This window comes from Notamacropus eugenii, chromosome 4 (genome assembly GCF_028372415.1).
Source record: "Notamacropus eugenii isolate mMacEug1 chromosome 4, mMacEug1.pri_v2, whole genome shotgun sequence".
Lineage (NCBI taxonomy): Eukaryota > Metazoa > Chordata > Mammalia > Diprotodontia > Macropodidae > Notamacropus > Notamacropus eugenii.
Window position 1 is genome coordinate 243,862,986 of NC_092875.1, and position 18,434 is coordinate 243,881,419.

Sequence of the window (18,434 nt, forward strand, 5' to 3'; positions counted from 1 at the left end):
CGGGGAAAGGAGGGGGGGGGCTGGAGCGGCGCCTCCTTTACTCGGGCTCCCTACTCATCCCCCCGGGAATCCGCCCCGGACCCCGCCGCCATGTTTGATCGGGATGTGTGACACGGTTTTGGCCGAGCCCGAGCCCGGGGGATTGCAGGGAAGGGCTGCCCAACGGCCCCCACCTCCGGGGAGGGAGGCTAGAACCGCGTGACCCCGGCCGCCGAGGGGGCACGAGTGGGGGGAGGGGGGGGGGGGTCCCCGCGCCGCCGCTGGGGGCCGGAAGGTGGGGGGTAGAGAGCAGGGTGGAGAAACGCGAGTTCCGGTGTCCTCGGGGCTTGCTCCCTCCCTCACGCGCGCAGGTAGCCGCAACGGCCGAGGAGGAGGAGGAGGAGGAGGAGAAGGAGGAGGAGGAGGAGGAGGGGCGGGAGGAGAGTAAGAGGCGGAGCCGAGCGAGAGGGCGGGCGGTGGAGGGGAGGAGAGAAGAGGTGGAGAGTGAGGGCCAGGGGTGGGGGGAGCCCGGGAATTCCCTCCTCCGTGAAGTGAGGAGTCTGGGGCTGGTTGCTGCTGCCGCCGACAGGCGCTCACGGAGGTGGAGGAGGCGGCGAGGGCGGCGGAGGGAGAGGGAGGTCCCGCTGGCCGCCCGGATCCCGCGGCTCTCGCCTCCACCTTGGTTTTCCCTCCCCTCCACCTTCCAGCCGAAGCTGCTGCCACCGCAGCCGACACTCATGTGAGCGGACCGAGAGCAGGTAAGGACCCGGCAGGGCCCCCCCTCCGCTCCCCGGGAGAGAAGTCGCCCGAGCCCCGAGAGCGCTAGGCCCCGGCAGCCCTCGGAGGCCACCTCCTTCCCCCTCCCCCCGTACGCGCCCCCCTCCTCGCTTTGGGACTCGTGTCTGGAAGTTGGGCAGAAACTTCTCTCCCCGTAGTGCCCCTTCCCGGGTCCGGGCTGGGGGAGGGGCCGCGCTGCGCTCTGGCCGCTCCCCCGCCGCTCTCCCCTCCCCCAGCGGGTGTGTCTCGCTTCCTTCCAGGTAGACCGGGTCCCCCTCCCTCCCCGGCGCCCGCGGGGTCGGGGCGGAGAGGCTCGTCTCCCGCCGCGAATGCCCCCGGAGCGGTGGAACGCTTCAGCCCTCGTGGGTGCCCGGGGCTGCCAACCTGGCGGGGAGGAGAGAGCGCCTTCTTCCCAGCCGGGGTCCCCGGCCGAGGCCGCGCTCCTGCCGGTCCTCCCGCGATCCGGGACCTGTCTGCTGGCTGACGCCTGGTGACAACTGCGCCGGGCTTGGGGCGAGCCTCCCCCGGGACGGGGTTGATTGAAAACCGCAGCGTGCGAAAGTTTTCCTTTGTTTTGGGCCCGGGCTTGTCACTCGGGAGCCGCTTCTCTTACTCGGGGCAGCTGAAAACTTGGCGTGGTTGGTTTTCTCTTGGTTCCCGGTCTCCGGGAGTGCGGCGGGGGGTGTTTTAAAACGATATTCGGAGGTTGGGCGCTTTGTCCTCCTTTCTTTTTCAGTTTTAGCTGCCTTGGTTGTCTAGAGATCAGAACACAGCGCAGCTTGGTTCTTGGTCAAATGCTCTTTTATAAATAATTAATGCAAAAAAAAAACAACTCACCTGAGTTCATGAATCCAGGAAATAAGATTAGGGTTCTAGTATGTAATTCCAAGCCCTTATAGACCTTGATTTGGCAGAATGCGTGGATTGGGTTCACACAGGAGGGCTGAGGCCGGACCGGTTGTTACTTATCTAGTTCACCTTAGTCACGGCCCTGTTGGTGGACTGTACTAGGGATTTAATGCTCGCTGAATGAATGCAACTCATGTGCATGGTGACAGTAATACTGATATCTCCGTAGGTATGGAAATGCGCTAAATTGTCATTATTAACGTGTGAAATGTGCGCATTTGTGTTTGCAGGCATCTCTCTAAATAGACATTCGCTAAGGGAACCAAAATAATTATTTCGCATTGGTTTCTTAAGTATTAGGAATGTTACTTGAATCGTACGTAATATTGATGTGCTAAGTAAGATTCTCTTAGTAATAAGCCACATTTGTAAAGAAAGTTCAGACACTTGTCATATTAAAGATTCAAGAAAAGAAAATGTTTTTGAAGTTTATTGGATTTTTATTTCTAACCATTTGAAAAAACTCCCTGAAGGTTTTTTCAAAGGGATTCAAGTTTGAGTTTACCAGAAACAACCGGGAAAAAAAGTTTTCTTTGGATTGAATCTACCTGTGAAATTTTAGCCCACTTTTCCCCCCAGGAAAAGAGAAGTTGGACCTATAACAAAAGTGGGTCTTTGGCCACAATTACCATGATGTTCTAACACAGCTTTAATTTTGCACAGTGTTTTTGCTGACTTCATAAACCACAAATTGACTCCTTTCTGCTCAACAGTAGACAATTCCTGAAGTGAAATTACAGCCTTGGCTTCTCTTTTGGGGATAGGTGGAATTGGTCTTATGGCCGAAGTATCTACTGGTTTAAGATTGAAAGGGATTTGTCAGTTATAAAGCAGAATGCACACTGTGATGCAGTAAAGTCTCTCATATCTGTAATATTAAAAGGATTCATGTTGAAATAATTTAACACGTCTGTTTTAATATTCATGCCTCATGGAAAAAAAGATTTGTAAACTCTTTCAAAATTTTGGTAATTTTGAAGCAGTAATATTTCATTAATGTACATGATTTATTACATAATGTAAAAAGTTAATTTAGAACTCATACTGACATCTGTTTGGGTAATTCGTTCACATGTTGGTACTTCTAGTGGTGAGGGGAAAAGTTGGTGGATGTCTTTTTCTGCAATGGAACAACCATCTATGTGTATGTATGTATATATACACCATACATGAAAAATGCAAGTAAAATTGGAGATCTTTCAAATCTGATAGTTTTCTTAAAAGTGAAATTCTTCCTTAAAGACTAAGACTGCTCAGATCACCTAGTTTAACTTTCCCGACATTCCATTTTACAGATGAGGAAACTGCCCAAAGTCAAACTATAGTAGTAAGAAGAAATAGTTAGGATTTGATTCCAGGTTCTTTGATTTGAAATCTAGTTCCCTTCCGGTAATGAAAGTATTAACAGGTTATCAAAATTTTGTCTGTGCAAAATCCAGAGTTCTGCAATTCCGAAAAATTTGGGGAAAATTATATTTGGCTATGAATATACAAGCCAAATACTTGTATACTGGAAATGTATCTCATTTTACTTATATACAAATGTGATGTATTTTTCTTCTCAGCATAAAAGACTGGGGTGGGGTATATGTATGTGTGTGCTTGTGTGTTCCCAAGCTACTGAGAGCTGTATAGATGGTATGGTTATCAAATTCTCTTGTCTTGGGAACTTAAAATCATTTTATGTGAACGAAGGTGCTGTTTGGGGCTTTAACTTTGACTTTTCACAATAGAAAATGTAAATAGATAGTTTACTTAATCTAGTGTACTTGACTAAATTTACATCTATGATTCATTGATTTCTTTTCATAGCAATTCACACTGGGAAATTTTAACCTGTTCATAATTTGAACATATTTCAAATCTTCAAAATTACCAAACTATTTTTGTTTTTGTACCTAGTGCTTTTTCCCCTCATTTGTAATGTGTTCATTTTATCACTCAGCATGGAGGGAGGGACCATGTATATTTTATTTCATTTGTATAGTACACAGCATCATTTTTCTTAGAATGTTTAAGCAAATTTGCTTTTTTAACATCAGAAATTTCCTTCGTTTGTGCAGACTTTGAAATTTTGAGTTTACAGAATTTATGAATAGGAGAAAAATATTGTATAATAATTTCATCCCTGTAAATAAATTGTAGTCGTTAGATTTGTAGAATTACATTTGCCTCTCTCTGTGCATGGATCCCTTGGATCTGAGGGGCTAAGAAGTTCTATGCTTCTACCCCCTTCCCTATTTTTTTTCCTCTTCAGAATTTGCTTTTAAAACATCTTTGTCTTTCTGTTAATTTGTCTAGGTCATTTTTGTGGTGTGTATCAATTTCAAAGTATATATATTATTTTCACTTTTCACTCTTTCAGCTGCTCTAGGATTGGGGGCCCTGGGTTCAGCTGCAGCTGCTGGGTGACTTTGACACCATCTACCTTCTGACAGCTCAGAAGGAGATGTAGCCGAAGGAGCTTTAAAAAGTAGCAGAAAGGAAAAGGAAATAACCAGTGTTGGGGCTAGTATTTATTTAACTTTTGTATGCCAAAAAATCTTTGATTACAAGGTCAGTGCTGCTGCTTTGGGAGATCAACTTTCTTTTGAAAAATAATTCTTTTTTATTAGGAACCTAATAAACATGAACATATCAATGTACATAGAACAAAAAAGGATTGTATATGAAAATGAACTTTTGTTATGAAATTTTTTAAAGTGTATATTACATTTGTTATCATAGTAAGAATGGATCTTCTGATTCTGTTCACTCTGCATACAAGTCTTCCCAAGGCTTCTCTGAGTCCATTTTTTTTCTCTTAAAAGAGCCATAATATTCCATTGCATTCATTTACCATAGTTTATTCACCAATTTCCCACTTGATGGGCATCTACTTTTGTTTCAAGGGTTTTGCTAACATAAAAAGTACTGCTGCTGCAAGTATTTTTGTGCATATTTTTTTCGCCAAAACTCTATTTGACTTTTTGAGGTATCTGCCTTGTAGTAGTATCATTAGGTCAAAGGGTATCCACAACTTAGTCACTTTTTTGGTATAGATACCAAAATACTTTCCACGGTGGTTGGACCAATTGACAGTGTATCTCTCTTTCCGTTGTCTCCTTTCATTGTCCTTGCAGCTAGCTATTGCTCTTTTCTTTTTGTTATTTTTGCCTAACCTGTGGGTTCAAGGTGTAGAACCTCTGTGTCATTTTTATTTGTATTTCTCTTACTAATGATTTGGGACAATAACTTTCTTTTGAGAACTATATATTCTTTGACCATTTATCTTTTCAGAAATGGCTCTTATTCTTATATATTTTTATCAATTCCTTATATATCTGTGACATTAGACTTTTATCACAGACATTTTTAGGATCTATGAACTCATTGACAGGATGACCTGGCCTGGTTGGGTATAGAGATGGTGTGGTTCCCTAAAAAACATAGGGGTGAGATACATGCTTACAAGATGCATGTGAGGCACAAATGAATTGAGTTCTGAGGCCCAGGAGTTAAATGACTTAACTTAAATGACTCATGGACCATTCCCAATACCCATCCCCACACCCCCTACTCCAAGATCCCTCGTTCCTTTCTGATTAGATGTATACTTCAAGCTAGATTTGAAGCTGTTAATTTCTTTATTTTCTGTTTTCCTTTCTTGGAAACACTCTCCTCTCTTATTGAAATGATCAATTTTTAGGTTTCTTTCATGAAGACCAGTGGTCTCCAGAGCCAGGTGGGTTGCATAAGAAAAAAATCTATTGAAATGCAGAAAAATAATACTAGAATGTCTACTTCTGTTTATTTTTGTCATTAAAAGTTATATTAAGCTTTACTAATTTTTGATATACAGATTGACACTGACCCTTTCACTCCTTTGTTAATCTCTTTCAGTACTGTGATGTATTACAATTTACAAGTGCCCAGTTGAGGGGATTTGTGGATTATGTTATTTAGTTTTAGCATAATTAATGCTGAAAAAAATGGATACATGGTGTAAAAAAGATAGCTACAAAGAAACCATGGATTGAGAATATTAATAATGAGATAAAACTGTTCACGTGTGAAGAAATCTGCCAAAAAAGTTTAAGATTTAAAAATAAATTTTTTTGTGCCATCAATAAGGACTCTTGCATTGGTAAGTCCCATCTCTAATATAGATTGGCTGTGTGACCCTGGACCAGTCCTTTAACCAACTTCTCAGTGCTTCAACAAATTCTCTAAGACTGTAAGTTGCAAAGAAGGATACTGTCTGCGTTGGTAGAGTAAATCTTTACCCAGGAGCTCCCAAAGTGACAGTTCCTGGCCCCCTTTCCCCCCCTCCCCCCCAAATCTATATACTTTTTTTAAAAATGTAAAAAAATAACTTTCTCATCTGTACAAAAGTCCTCCTGGTGAACAGTTTAAGTGGTCTTTGAACTGATTTGCTTAAAAATACAAATATGTAACACCTTCCAATTGTAGTTTGTAAGTACTACAACTGATTGACTTCAGGAACTGGATTGAAATACAAACCTTTGCATGATTGATGTGTAAGATTGAAAAATGAGTGTCCAATGTCCTGGCTTAATGAATGCAGCTAGTAATGTACTTCTTAAATTTGGAGCTGCATATCTTTGTGAGTTTTTTTAAAACATTGATATGGCTTTTAGATTCATAATCTCATTGAACACATTTTATAAACTGACAGTCATTAAAAACACATATTGAAACAAATTGAACTTAGAATGAGGCCTTTGAATCTCTATTTCACAAAATGCTAAATCAAGATTTTTAAAAATCATAATCATTTAATTATTCTACTGTCACTAAAATATATATGCCTATGGAATATATCACTACAAAAATTACAAAAATATTTATGCATAAAATACTAGTAATAATATTTTAATAAGGGTAAAAAAGCTTTTTACCCTTATTTTAATCCCTTGTTTTAAAGTACTATTTCACTTTTAGCCTATCCTTTGTTAATTTCTTTGTATATGTTTCATGATGTATTGGTTTTGTATGTGATATATTGGTTTTATATGTGATATTGGTTTTGTAGTATATGTATATAATTTATAAATAAATGAACATGTATCAGTGTAGTTGGAAATTTTTTGCTGTTGTAGTGCATGAACAAAAACATTTGGAGCCTAGTGATTTAGAGAGCTATTGTTATGTGGAATCCAGAAAGTTTAGAGGTTAGAACTCCAGTTGCCAGCTCTTTAGCTGAGAAGTGGAATTCTCCAGGAGATAGTGCTTGTCCCCATCCAGCTTTCCTTCTGTATGTAAAAGTCACACTTTTCAGTAATCCTTCTATATCCAGATGTTCAAACTATAACCATAGGTTTTCCCTTCTCTTTAGTCTCACACAAAGTCTTAGGGAGAGGTAAAAAAGAAAGACTTGTACAGATTTCTTATAAATAATGTAATGATGGTAATAGTATTTTTTGCCAAAATTCATAATTTTGAAAACATGCATTCTGTTTCATTTTGTAGCATTGTTAGACGAGGAAAAAACTTGTATAATTTAAGTATCCAAATATATAGTAAAGATAATTATCGGCTAGTAGAATGTAAGCTTCTTAAGGTATTTTGGATTTTTTGCATTTTTGCTAGGCACTGAAAATATACATGCTAAATTTCATGTTTTGAATGCTTAATACATACTGTTCACTTAAATTGGGAATTCATGTCCTTATTGAATGTTACAGACATATGTGCCTTTGTGTGTATACATACACGTATATACACACACATATATGCAATACATATATATACATAACACACACACACACATATATCTCCAAACTAACAGATGCCATTGGAAAATTGATACTTTTGAGACAATGCTGCTATTAATGTTAATGTAGTATAGGAACATCCCAAGTCAACCCCAATATCAATTTGACTTGTTTTTCTCTTCAAAACTTTTTCTTACTGTGATTGTCTAGAGTCTAAGCTGTTTGCCTTTACAATCCTGAAAGGAAGGATGGGAACATTTGAGAACACATTGTCAGTGTGGTACGTTGACATCAATACAGTGTATTGATATTGATTCTACGGACATATTTTATGCATTGCCTTTATAATGGAATTCATAATTTCAAACTTTTCCTATATCTTTTCGGGCCAAGTCTGATAGTGTTTAAATTTTAGGAGAATAGACAAGGATTGTTTTAAAGGCTAAGGAAGGCTAAATTCTATGTTCTAGAATGAGTTTGCAAAACATTCAGACTTTTTGGGGGATTGTGAATCTAACAGCCATTTTATTGATATGTGTAAATCTAACTTTAAAAATCATTGTGGTTCAAGTGAAATGAATCTTTACTCAGGACAGCTTCTGCCCCTTCTCCCCTTAGTCTTTTTTGTCCTGGTAAAAAGTACAAAGCAAAAGTATTGAAATATGAACTTTATTTGGTAACGTAAAAGTCTGTCAGTACACTAACAATGACAAGTCCATATCCTTTTAAGAAATAAATTTTAAGGTGGGAGAGGAAAGATTTTCTGATTTTCTTGATGAAGTAATGTGTGGTTTATTCACAGGATCTGTCTGGTGGGAGGATTAAAGGGGAGTGGAAGGGACTAGGACAAGACAGGAAGTACTGGGAGAAAGGATTGATGACTGAAACCTCAGAATAAAATTAATTTTCTACCAATATACATAACAATTTGTTTAATATGTCTGCTTTTTATGGAGGCCAGTTTTTAGAAAAAACTTCAGCATTGTTTTCATCTTATGCATTAGAAATTTTTTTGGTTAAGAATATGATAGATGCTTTTACTATGAAAATAGATTCTTATAAATATTCTATAGGAACCTTATTGATTTATGACTTTTTCAGGAAAGGCATACTGTTTTTTAAGAGAAACACAAATTTTAATATTTTTTTCCCTTCATGATCATGTAGCATAAATAAAAATACTTAAAAGTAGAAAAGAGGCAGTATGAAAAAAAGACTTGGATTCCACTTTGTAATCCTGTCTCTGGCTGGCCTCACTGTTCAAAAATTCCTTACAGCTTTGAAATTCTATGGCTTTTCAACTTCCAGTTTTTCTCCCTAAACCACACTAATAAGTGTTTAGGGAAGACCTTCAGAAATTTCAGATTCTGTCCAAATAAACTAGAAAATAAGCATGGTCCTATCAAATCTGAATATTAGGTTATCAGATGAGTCAGAATTGTAATTAAGACCTTTGATTCCGAGACTTGGCATTGAACTTGGTGATGATGTCTTTTGTGGGGTTTATTCTATATCCTGTGCAAATAATCATTTTGGTAGGTTAATAGGTTATGTAGTATAATGGAAAGATTACTAGATTATTGATGGAGTTGTGAATTGGTTTCAGTCATTCCAGAAAGCAGTTTAGAATTAGGCAAAGAAAGTAACTAAAATGTCATTGACCCACAGATTCCATTGCTACAAAGGTACAATAAGAGCACCAAAATATTTTATACACCTTACCCTTATATACCAAGATATTTTGTTTTATAGTAGCAAAGGCCTGGAAACAAATTCAGATGCCTGTCAATTATGGAATGAAAAATGCAAATGAAAAGCATAAAATTATGCCTCAAAATTATTATTACAAAGTTTGGTCACAAAGACAATATTTGAGGAAGCACCTCCTCTGTTTCCTTTGAAAAAGAACAGAGTGATGGGCATGGAACACCACATACGATGTCAGGATTTTTTGATATGTAATTTTGGTGAGCTGGCTTTTTGTCTTTTTTTTTTTTTAATTTAATAAGTAAGAAATAGTAATCTGGGAGGGAGTTGGGGGTAAAGGTACAATGGAAACTAAAAATAAAAAAGATTTAGTAAAAACATATTTCAAAAGTTTGGAAACAGGATAAATTTGTTTACATTCAGTTCTGAGAGATTTTCATTATAAAATTTGTATGTGTTGTTTAATGTTTCTATAAACATTAAAGCTTTTTCTTTTTTCTCCCTCAGCAAAATGAGAATCAACTTTAGCATATGGAAACATTTCTATACTGCAGATTATTCTGTTGGGGGTGGAACACAGGACCCAAGTATTTACAAATAATTGTCAAATGAGTATGTATTTTCAAATACTACTAAAATAACCAAAAATCCTTTGATGTAAGAATTGCCCACAGATACTAGAAGATGCTTCATTAACTTCATTTTTAGGAAGATCATGATGAAGAAAGAATGAGTAGTTTTTTCCTGTTGTATTCTTGTCCAGAAGCTTGTCTCTCATTGCTTCCGTAACAGTTAAGGATTTCTCATTCAACCTCTCTAAATAATCAGATGCTGCAAGAAGCTGCTTGCTTGTAGATACAGTGATCCTAAAGATGGGAAAAAATTGACCAAGCCTTTTCAAGAGCAGTATCTTTTCTTGAAATGTGTATTGGCGAATATTTAAGAATAACTAAAAATGTAGTAATGGCAGCTTCGAAGACAGAAAGACCAGGGCTAAGTGGCCCATACTGACTGTGATTCTGGACAAGTCATTTAAACTGAGACTATAAGTTGCAGAGAAGGTACTGACCTGCATCGGTCAATAGAGTTTCAAAACCTTGACCCCTGCTATACCAGTGAAATCACACAGATCTAATCTCTATCCCCCAAAATGTTATACCATTGGACTCAGATATTTCTTTGAGAGAGCATGTCTCTTAGGGTCAGAAATTGGAATTGGTCATGGAATCCATGAATATTTATTACCATGCTTATTATTACCATGTGCTAGGTGCTGTAGGAGTTGAAGAAAGTCTAAGGATCTGTGTATCCTATAGGACCTATAGATGCATGGACAAATGCCCAGAAGAAGAAATCAAACTTCATAATTACAGTTTAACCAGTTGTTGACAGAAGCAATAAAAAGAGATGCTATAGCAGATACTTATTTAATATTTTAAAAGAGTTCCAATTTTGTGTTGGCTACTATCGCTACTAATGCAGATTATGACTTTTCTAAGCCTTACAAGATGGTTTCATGAGTTTTTGTTTTTGTAGGCACCCCTTCCCACCCGCAGCGGATATCTGGTGGCCAATCTTTTACTGTAAATGGCTAGCCTGATACTCTTATAAGCATATAGGCTATTCTCAGGCCTGTATTTGAAACCTCTTTCAGTAGTATATATCAAAGCATGCTTTGTTGGCATAGTCTCTGTGAACTCAAATCATCTCCATGCTATGCTATGAGGAGGCACCATCAGAGTAGGACTATAGAGTATAAAACAAAACCACCAATCATAGAATCTGAGAGTTGGAAGGCACCCTAGTGACATTCTAGTCTAACTCATACGTGAATCTCCATTGTATTATACCTGATAAGTGGTCATCTAGACCTTCCCTGAACACCTCCACAAAAAGGGAAACTCATCATCTCCTTATATATCCCATTCCACTTTTGATAGCTCTAATTATTAAGAAATTTTTCCTACCATAAAGCCTAAATTTAATTCTTTTTTTTCTTCCTTATTTATTTATTTATTTAGCTTTTAACATTCATTTTCACAAAATTTTGGGTTCCAAATTTTCTCCCCTTTTGTCCCCTCCCCCACCCCAAAACACCAAGCATTCTAATTGCTCCTATCACCAATCTGCTCTCTCTTCTATCAACCCTCTCTTCCCTTGTCTCCATCTTCTCTTTTGTCCTGTAGGGCCAAATAACTTTCTATACCCCTTTTCCTGTATTTCTTATTTCCTAGTGGCAAGAACAGTACTCGACAGTTGTTCCTAAAACTTTGAGTTCCAACTTCTTTTCCTCCTTCCCTCCCTACCCCTTCCCTTTGGAAGGCAAGCAATTCAATATAGGCCAAATCTGTGTAGTTTTGCAAATGACTTCCATAATAGTCATCTTGTATAAGACTAACTATATTTCCCTCCATCCTCTCCTGTCTTCTATTCTCTCTTGTGATCCTGTGCCTCCCCATGAGTGTTGACCTCAAATTGCTCCCTCCTCCCCATGCCCTCCCTTCCATCATCCCCCCCACCCTGCTTATCCCCTTATCCCCCACTTTCCTGTATTGTAAGATAGATTTTCATACCAAAATGAGTGTGTGTTTTATTCCTTCCTTTAGTGGAATGTGATGAGAGTAAATTTCATGTTTTTCTCTCACCTCCCCTCTTTATCCCTCCACTAATAAGTCTTTTGCTTGCCTCTTTTATGAGAGATAATTTGCCCCATTCCATTTCTCCCTTTCTCCTCCCAATATATTTCTCTCTCGCTGCTTGATTTCATTTTTTTTAAGATATGATCCCATCTTCTTCAATTCACTCTGTGCACTCTGTCTCTATGTGTGTGTGTGTGCGTATGCATGTGTGTGTGTGTGTGTAATCCCACCCAGTACCCAGATACTGAATAGTTTCAAGAGTTACAAATATTGTCTTTCCATGTAGGAATGTAAACAGTTCAACTTTAGTAAAGTCCCTTATGACTTCTCTTTGCTATTTACTTTTTCATGCTTCTCTTGATTTTTGTGTTTGAAAGTCAAATTTTCTTTTCAGCTCTGGTCTTTTCATCAAGAATGCTTGAAAGTCCTCTATTTCATTGAAAGACCAATTTTTCCCCTGAAGTATTATACTCAGTTTTGCTGGGTAGGTGATTCTTGGTTTTAGTGCTAGTTCCTTTGACTTCTGGAATATCCTATTCCCTAAATTTAATTCTTTGCAATTTCCACTCAGTGCTTCTTTTTCTACCCTCTGGGGCCCAACAGAACAAGTCTGATCCTTCCTCCCTACTACAAATTCTTGAAGACAAATAATACGTTCTCCCTCAGTCTTCTGATGTTCAAGCTTAATACCCTTAGTTACTCCAACCAATCTTCACGTCATGAATTCCAGACTCTTGAAGGTCTCTGGACATTCTCTAACTTCTCTGAGCATACCCTATTTGTAAAATGCATAAAGCCCCATAGGACATAAAAATAATAGTAAATTCTCATAAAGCCTTAGTGTAATGTAACTAATTACTTAGTGCAATGTTAATTAGATCTTCCCTGCCCATTAATAGACCTCAAAATACCTTTTGTTAATTTCTTTTGAGGCCCTGGGTCAAAGGGCCTGCTCTCCAGCTCTGAAAAGTATATAAATACTCTGAGGTGAGATTTTACTTTGGGGCTTGTTTTTAGAAGAAGGTCTGCATGCCAGATGAGACTCTGGGAAGCCACTAAGGAGCCACCTCCTCCTCCACCCTCTTCCTCCCCCCCCAACCCCTCTTTTTGAAAACCCAGATCTTGGTGCCTCTCTTTCTGGTAACTGTGTATGTATTGCTTACGGTCAGACAGTTGGAACCCCTGTCTGTTGATGTTTATTTCTCCATAATTTCTCTGAAGTTCAGGGTGCTGACTTTTTCACCAAACTAAGTGAATGATATATGTGCTTGGTTAACCCCTCAAAAGTTGCTTTTCCTTTTAGAAAAGCAGATCAAAGAACCTGTGATAGCTGGCTGTCCTGAATGTTTCAGGGTGCTTGCTTTTACACCTGGCCCTTTGCTACTTTTCTAGTTTTCTTATACCTTACCTCTCCTTACTTATTTTACCATACAGTGATATTGGTTTCCTTGCTGTTCCCTAATCTTGTGACTCCAAGCATTTTCACTGGATATATCCCATTCCTAGAAAGTTTTCCCTGTTCTTCATAACTTCCCTGGCTTCCTTCAAGTCCCAACCAAACTCACTCTCATTCTAGAAGCCCTTCTAGTGCTTTCTTACTATTGATTATCTCCAATTTATCTTGTATCCTATCTGTGCAGAGTTGTTTGCAGGTTATCTTCCCCATTAGATTATAAGCTCCTTCAGAACAAGGACTCATCTTTTACCTTTCTTGGTATCTTCAACATCTACCACAGTGGTTGGCGCACAGTAGGCACTTGGTAAATATTTGTTGAATGATAAGTATGTTCCCTGACAAATGTCAGAATTTCTATATGAATTTACCAGATAACCGAGTAAACTCTCTAAATGTCAACATTTTTAAGCATAGTACTTTAAACATAATGTCCTTTTTCATGATTAATTTTCAGAAATTTCCACGAGCCATGGAGATGTTGAGGCTATTCCTATACCAAAGTCCCTCGACTCCAAGCTTTTTTAGTTCTTAGGTTTGGTTTTCATTGTGACACTTGCTTTTTGTTTGAGTGTCTGCCTCTAGCAGTCACTGTCTTCTCCCTGATTTTTTTCTTTAATTCTACTTCTAATCTCATGAGAACTAGAAAGGAACATAACAGTTTATTAAAATTATGTATAAAACAAAAGCAGACTCTTCATAAGGGCCTGTCTCTCTATGCTTTCAGTGTATGACTTTGCCCCAAAATTTTTGATTATTTGCCTAGAACTTTCCCTTCTCTTTTCTTCATCTCACAACATTTAGATTTCTTTTGCCATGGCCACCTTCAGGTGTTGAAGAGGTGACCCTTCACCTTGACAGAGCCAACCTTAATTCATGCACCCCGTGATCCCATTCTTTCCCAAAATCCCGAGCAGATAGCCCTCATCTTTATTTTCTCCCAGTCTCCTGGCTTCTTCCCTGCTGCCTACAAGCACACCTATCCCCTGTTCTGAAAAATACCTCAGTTGATCCAGTTATCTCTTTCCAGTAGCTATCTTCATCTTTCTCTTTTCCCGTTCCTGGGTTACCCCTTTAAAACCCTGTCTACATTAGGCGTCTCTACTTTCTTTCCTCTTTTACACTAGGTGTCTCTACTTCTTTTTCTCTTATGAACTGCAGTCTGGCTTCTGACCCCATCATTCAACTGAAACTTACCTCTCTAAAACTACCAGTGATCCCCAATTCTAATGGCTTCTTCTCAATCTCAGTGATTAGACACTGTTGATTACCTTCTCCTAGATACTCTTCCTCTCTAAATTTTAGTGAGATTCTTCTCTACAGTTTATTCTCTCTGCGTTATTGTCTGTCTGATCACTCATCCTCAGTCTCCTTTCCTAGTTATTCTGTGTCACTCTCCCTCTCTCACAAGGCTCTGTTCTGGGCCTTCTCTTCCTCTATAGTCTCTTGCTTGGTTATCTCAACACCTCCCTTGGGCTCAGGTATCATTTCTTAGCAGCAGACCATTTCCCAAATCAGTCTGCTCCACTTAGTCTCTCTTCTGAGCTGCCATCCCACGGTTGTTTCACAGACATATCTTGAGCTTCACATACCCAAAACAGAACTCATTCCCTTTTCCTCTCTTCCCAGCTTCTGTATTACCACTTTCCCAGTCACCTAGGCTCATAACCTACATCCATCTTTACTGCACTCTAATCTCACATATCCATTCCTTGCCAAATATTGTGTTTTCTGCTGTACCTTGCCAACAGTTAGCATAAGCTGTTACCAGGTTCATTGGCTTTATACATAATCCTAACAACTTAACTTTCCTTTTGTATAAATTTATATTGAATATCCCTATGTAGCCATTATAGAATATATCCATTCATACCTTTTCCTTAAAATTAAAAAATTAAAACTTTATCATAACTAAACAAGAAGGAAAGGGATAAGGGAAATAAACAATAATAATAACTAACATTTATATAGCAATTACTATGTGACGGGCATTGTGCTAAGGTGCTTTACAATTATTATTTCACTTGATCCTCCCAGTAACCCAGGGAGCTAGATGCTATTATTATCATGCCCATTTTGCAGTTGAGGTAACTGAGGCAGACAGTTTAAGGGAATTGCCAGGGTCACATAGCTAATGTTTGAGGCTGGTTTTGTACTGAGGTCTTGCTGATTGCAGGTCCAGTGCCCTTTCCACTGCACCACCAGCTGCCACTAAGAACATATTGAGGACTGTTATATTGAAAAAGAAACATAAATGGAGTGAAATTTAAAGAAGTTCAAACATCTTAATTCTGGTGCTTTCCTGTTAATTACTTTCTATTTATCCTCTATATAGCTTGCTTTGTATATTTGTTTTGTTTCCCTCGTTAGATTGTAAGTTCTTTGAGGGCAGAGACTGTCTTAATATTCCTAACATTTAACACAGTTCCAGGCACGTGGTAAACACTTTATAAATGTGTGTGGATTGATTAATTGATTGATGTAGGTGCTCTAGGTATCTTTGTTATTATTCATTCCTTTCAGTAGTGGAATATTCCACTCTTTGTGAACCTGAGAGGGTATGGGCCCCAACTGAGATCTTTACCCCAAAATAATTTGGGTCCCATTTTGTTTGAGGGGGGAATGACGGGTACAGCCCTGGAAAAACCCCTTCAAACTTACCTGGAACTTTCCCACATGGTCAAGTCTCTGGTGTTCCCCAGAGGCATTGACCCATCCTACTCAACTGGCCTTTCTTTGTAGTCTATGCCCAGTCTTCCAATTCTGTTACCCCTAAAGTAGCCCAACTCAGCTCCTTCATTGTCTGCTACTTCCATATGGCCCCTGGCTACTTCCCACCCTTGATCCTATCTAAACCCCATTCTTCCTGGGCCATGTGGCCCAGGTCCATGGCATTCTTGACCCTGCTGTGTTATGTCCCAGTCACTTCAGACTACTTGGCCACTCATAGATCCTTCCCACAGCCTTTCTATATATAATAAGATCCATCTTGCCTCCATAAAGGTGTTCAGATTCTTTAAGAGTCTGGCCAGTATGGCAGGTTTTTAGAATCACATCCACCTTCTATTGGTGTTCTAATTAATCTTGTCTTTGTCTGAAAGAAGGCTTGGGTTGAATTGATTTGGGCAGGACCTACATGTCACTATTTCGGTGTCCCAGAACCTCTAAACCTTGAGTAGGTTGTCATTTCCTCCTCCAGTTTATTTTACAGATGAGGAAACTGAGGCAAGTAGACTTGCCTCAGTGACTTGCCCAGGGTTACATAAGTAGCAAGTGTCTGAGGCCAAATTTGACTCCAGGCCCAACCTAGTGTCTTAATACAGTTATTCCTGATCTGCTTTAATCTAATGTTGATCTACCCTTCTCTTTGTTGCCTTATTATTAATATCAAAGGATATATAAAAAGATAAGTTCTTATTTTCTAAAAATGAAGGGTAAATTAAACAGTCAAAATTCTGTTTTTCCAGGGGGTACTAACACATTCAGAACAGAGTAATAATGAGTGTTTATTCTTTAACTTCATCCTTAACGAAAATTGTTTTTCACATTTGAAAAACTTCATATAAACATGTAAATAAGATGGAAGAATGAGAGGAGTGAGAGAGGTAAGATGCTAGTTAAGTTTTGAGCCTGTCAATAACAGGAAAGTTAGGAAGAGGGGAGGATACATACTCAGGCATGCTTTATAGTCTTGGGATATTTTTTCCATAAATATTTCTTGAATACCTACTTTGTATATGGTGGTTTCTGCTAGAAATATGGCAGACAGAGCTAAGACTTTGAGCAGAATTGTGCTTCCCTTCTAACTTTTACTACAGTAGATTTATTATATTGTTATATCCATTTGGAGCTTATCTTGAGGAGTTGGTCTAAACTTATTTTCTGCCACACTCCTATCCAGTTTTCCCAGCAGTTCTGGGATCTCTGGCTTTATTAAACACTTCTACTGTGTTTGCGTGCTTCTTTATGTTGTTAGCTTAATTTTGTCCTCTCCCTTTTTTGGACCAGTACCAAGTCATTTTAGGGATTGATAATCTGTAGTACTGTTTGAGATCTGGTACTTATAGATCAGATCCCCTTCCTTTATACTTTTTCTCCATTATTACCTTTGAGATTCTTAACTTTTAGTTCTTCTATATGGATTTTATTATAACTTTTTCTAGGTCTATAATTTTTTCTTTTGGGAGTTTGGTTGTATATTACTGAATAAGTGAATGAATTTAGGTAGTATTGGCATTTTTATTACATTGGCTTGACCTACTCATGAACAATTCATATTTCTCCAAATATTTAAGTTTATTGTTATATCTTCTAAGAATTAAGATTCTAATGGAACTTAATTGTGTACAGATATCTATTTATCAGTTTTTCATTTCTCTCTTTGGATACAAGTAATGTCTTCAGAGGTCCTTTGTAGTTAATTTGGTACTTAATACTAGTCAAAATGACTTAGTCACACAGAGTTGTTCTTAAAATAATATTGCTATTACTATATACAACATTTTATTGGTTCTGCTCATTTCACTCTTTCTTCATGCAGGTCTATCCATGTTTTTCTGAGATCATTGAGCTTATCATTTCTTATAGTATAGTAGTATTCCATCATGATCACATACTACAGTTTGTTCAGGCATTCCCCAATTGATGGATATCCTCACAATTTCCAGTTCTTTGCCACCACAAAACCTGTAGGCTCTTTTTCTTTGTCCCTAATCACCTTTGAAAGAAACAGACCTAGTAGTGGTATTACTGGGTCAAAGGATATATCGGCAATGTAATAACTCTTTAGGCATAATTCCAGATTGCTCTTCAAAACGATTGTATAAGTGCACAATTCCACCAATTCTTAATTTTTGCACATCCCCTCCAGCATTTGTTGCTTTCCCCTTCAATCATTTTAGCCATCTGGTAGGTGTAAAATGATATCTCAAGGTTGTTTTAATGTGTATTTCTCTAATCAATAACGATTTAGAGCATTTTTCATATAACTAAAAATTGTTTTGATTTCTTCATTGGAAAACTGCCTCTTCATATGCTTTGGCCATTTATTAATTAAGGAGTGACTCATATTCTTACAGATTTTACAAAGTTCTATGGCTTTTAAAAAGTTGGAGAGACAAAATTTTGGGGTAATTAGCCATTTCATTAATAATGCTAGCATTTTATTAATAAATAAGTCAGTGGCACTCTTGAATACCAAAGGTCCCACATGGAACCCACCCAACACTAATATACTCTTGGAAGGGTAGGTGT

General features: G+C 38.5%; 1 protein-coding gene across 2 annotated transcripts in view; it reads left to right on the plus strand.

The window, feature by feature from the left end:
- The first annotated feature begins 484 nt into the window (after positions 1 to 484).
- The window catches only part of YES1 (YES proto-oncogene 1, Src family tyrosine kinase), a 97,567-nt gene continuing 79,617 nt past the window's right edge, over positions 485 to 18,434 (plus strand). Inside the window, exons 1-2 of one of the 2 annotated variants that reach the window (XM_072604337.1) lie at positions 6,669 to 7,662; positions 9,597 to 9,701. In XM_072604337.1, coding sequence (XP_072460438.1) covers positions 9,698 to 9,701 — 4 coding nt within the window. In that variant the 5' untranslated portion in view covers positions 6,669 to 7,662; positions 9,597 to 9,697. Of the gene's footprint in view, positions 738 to 6,668; positions 7,663 to 9,596; positions 9,702 to 18,434 lie in introns of those variants that run through there. The other variant, XM_072604338.1, reaches the window with a different exon arrangement.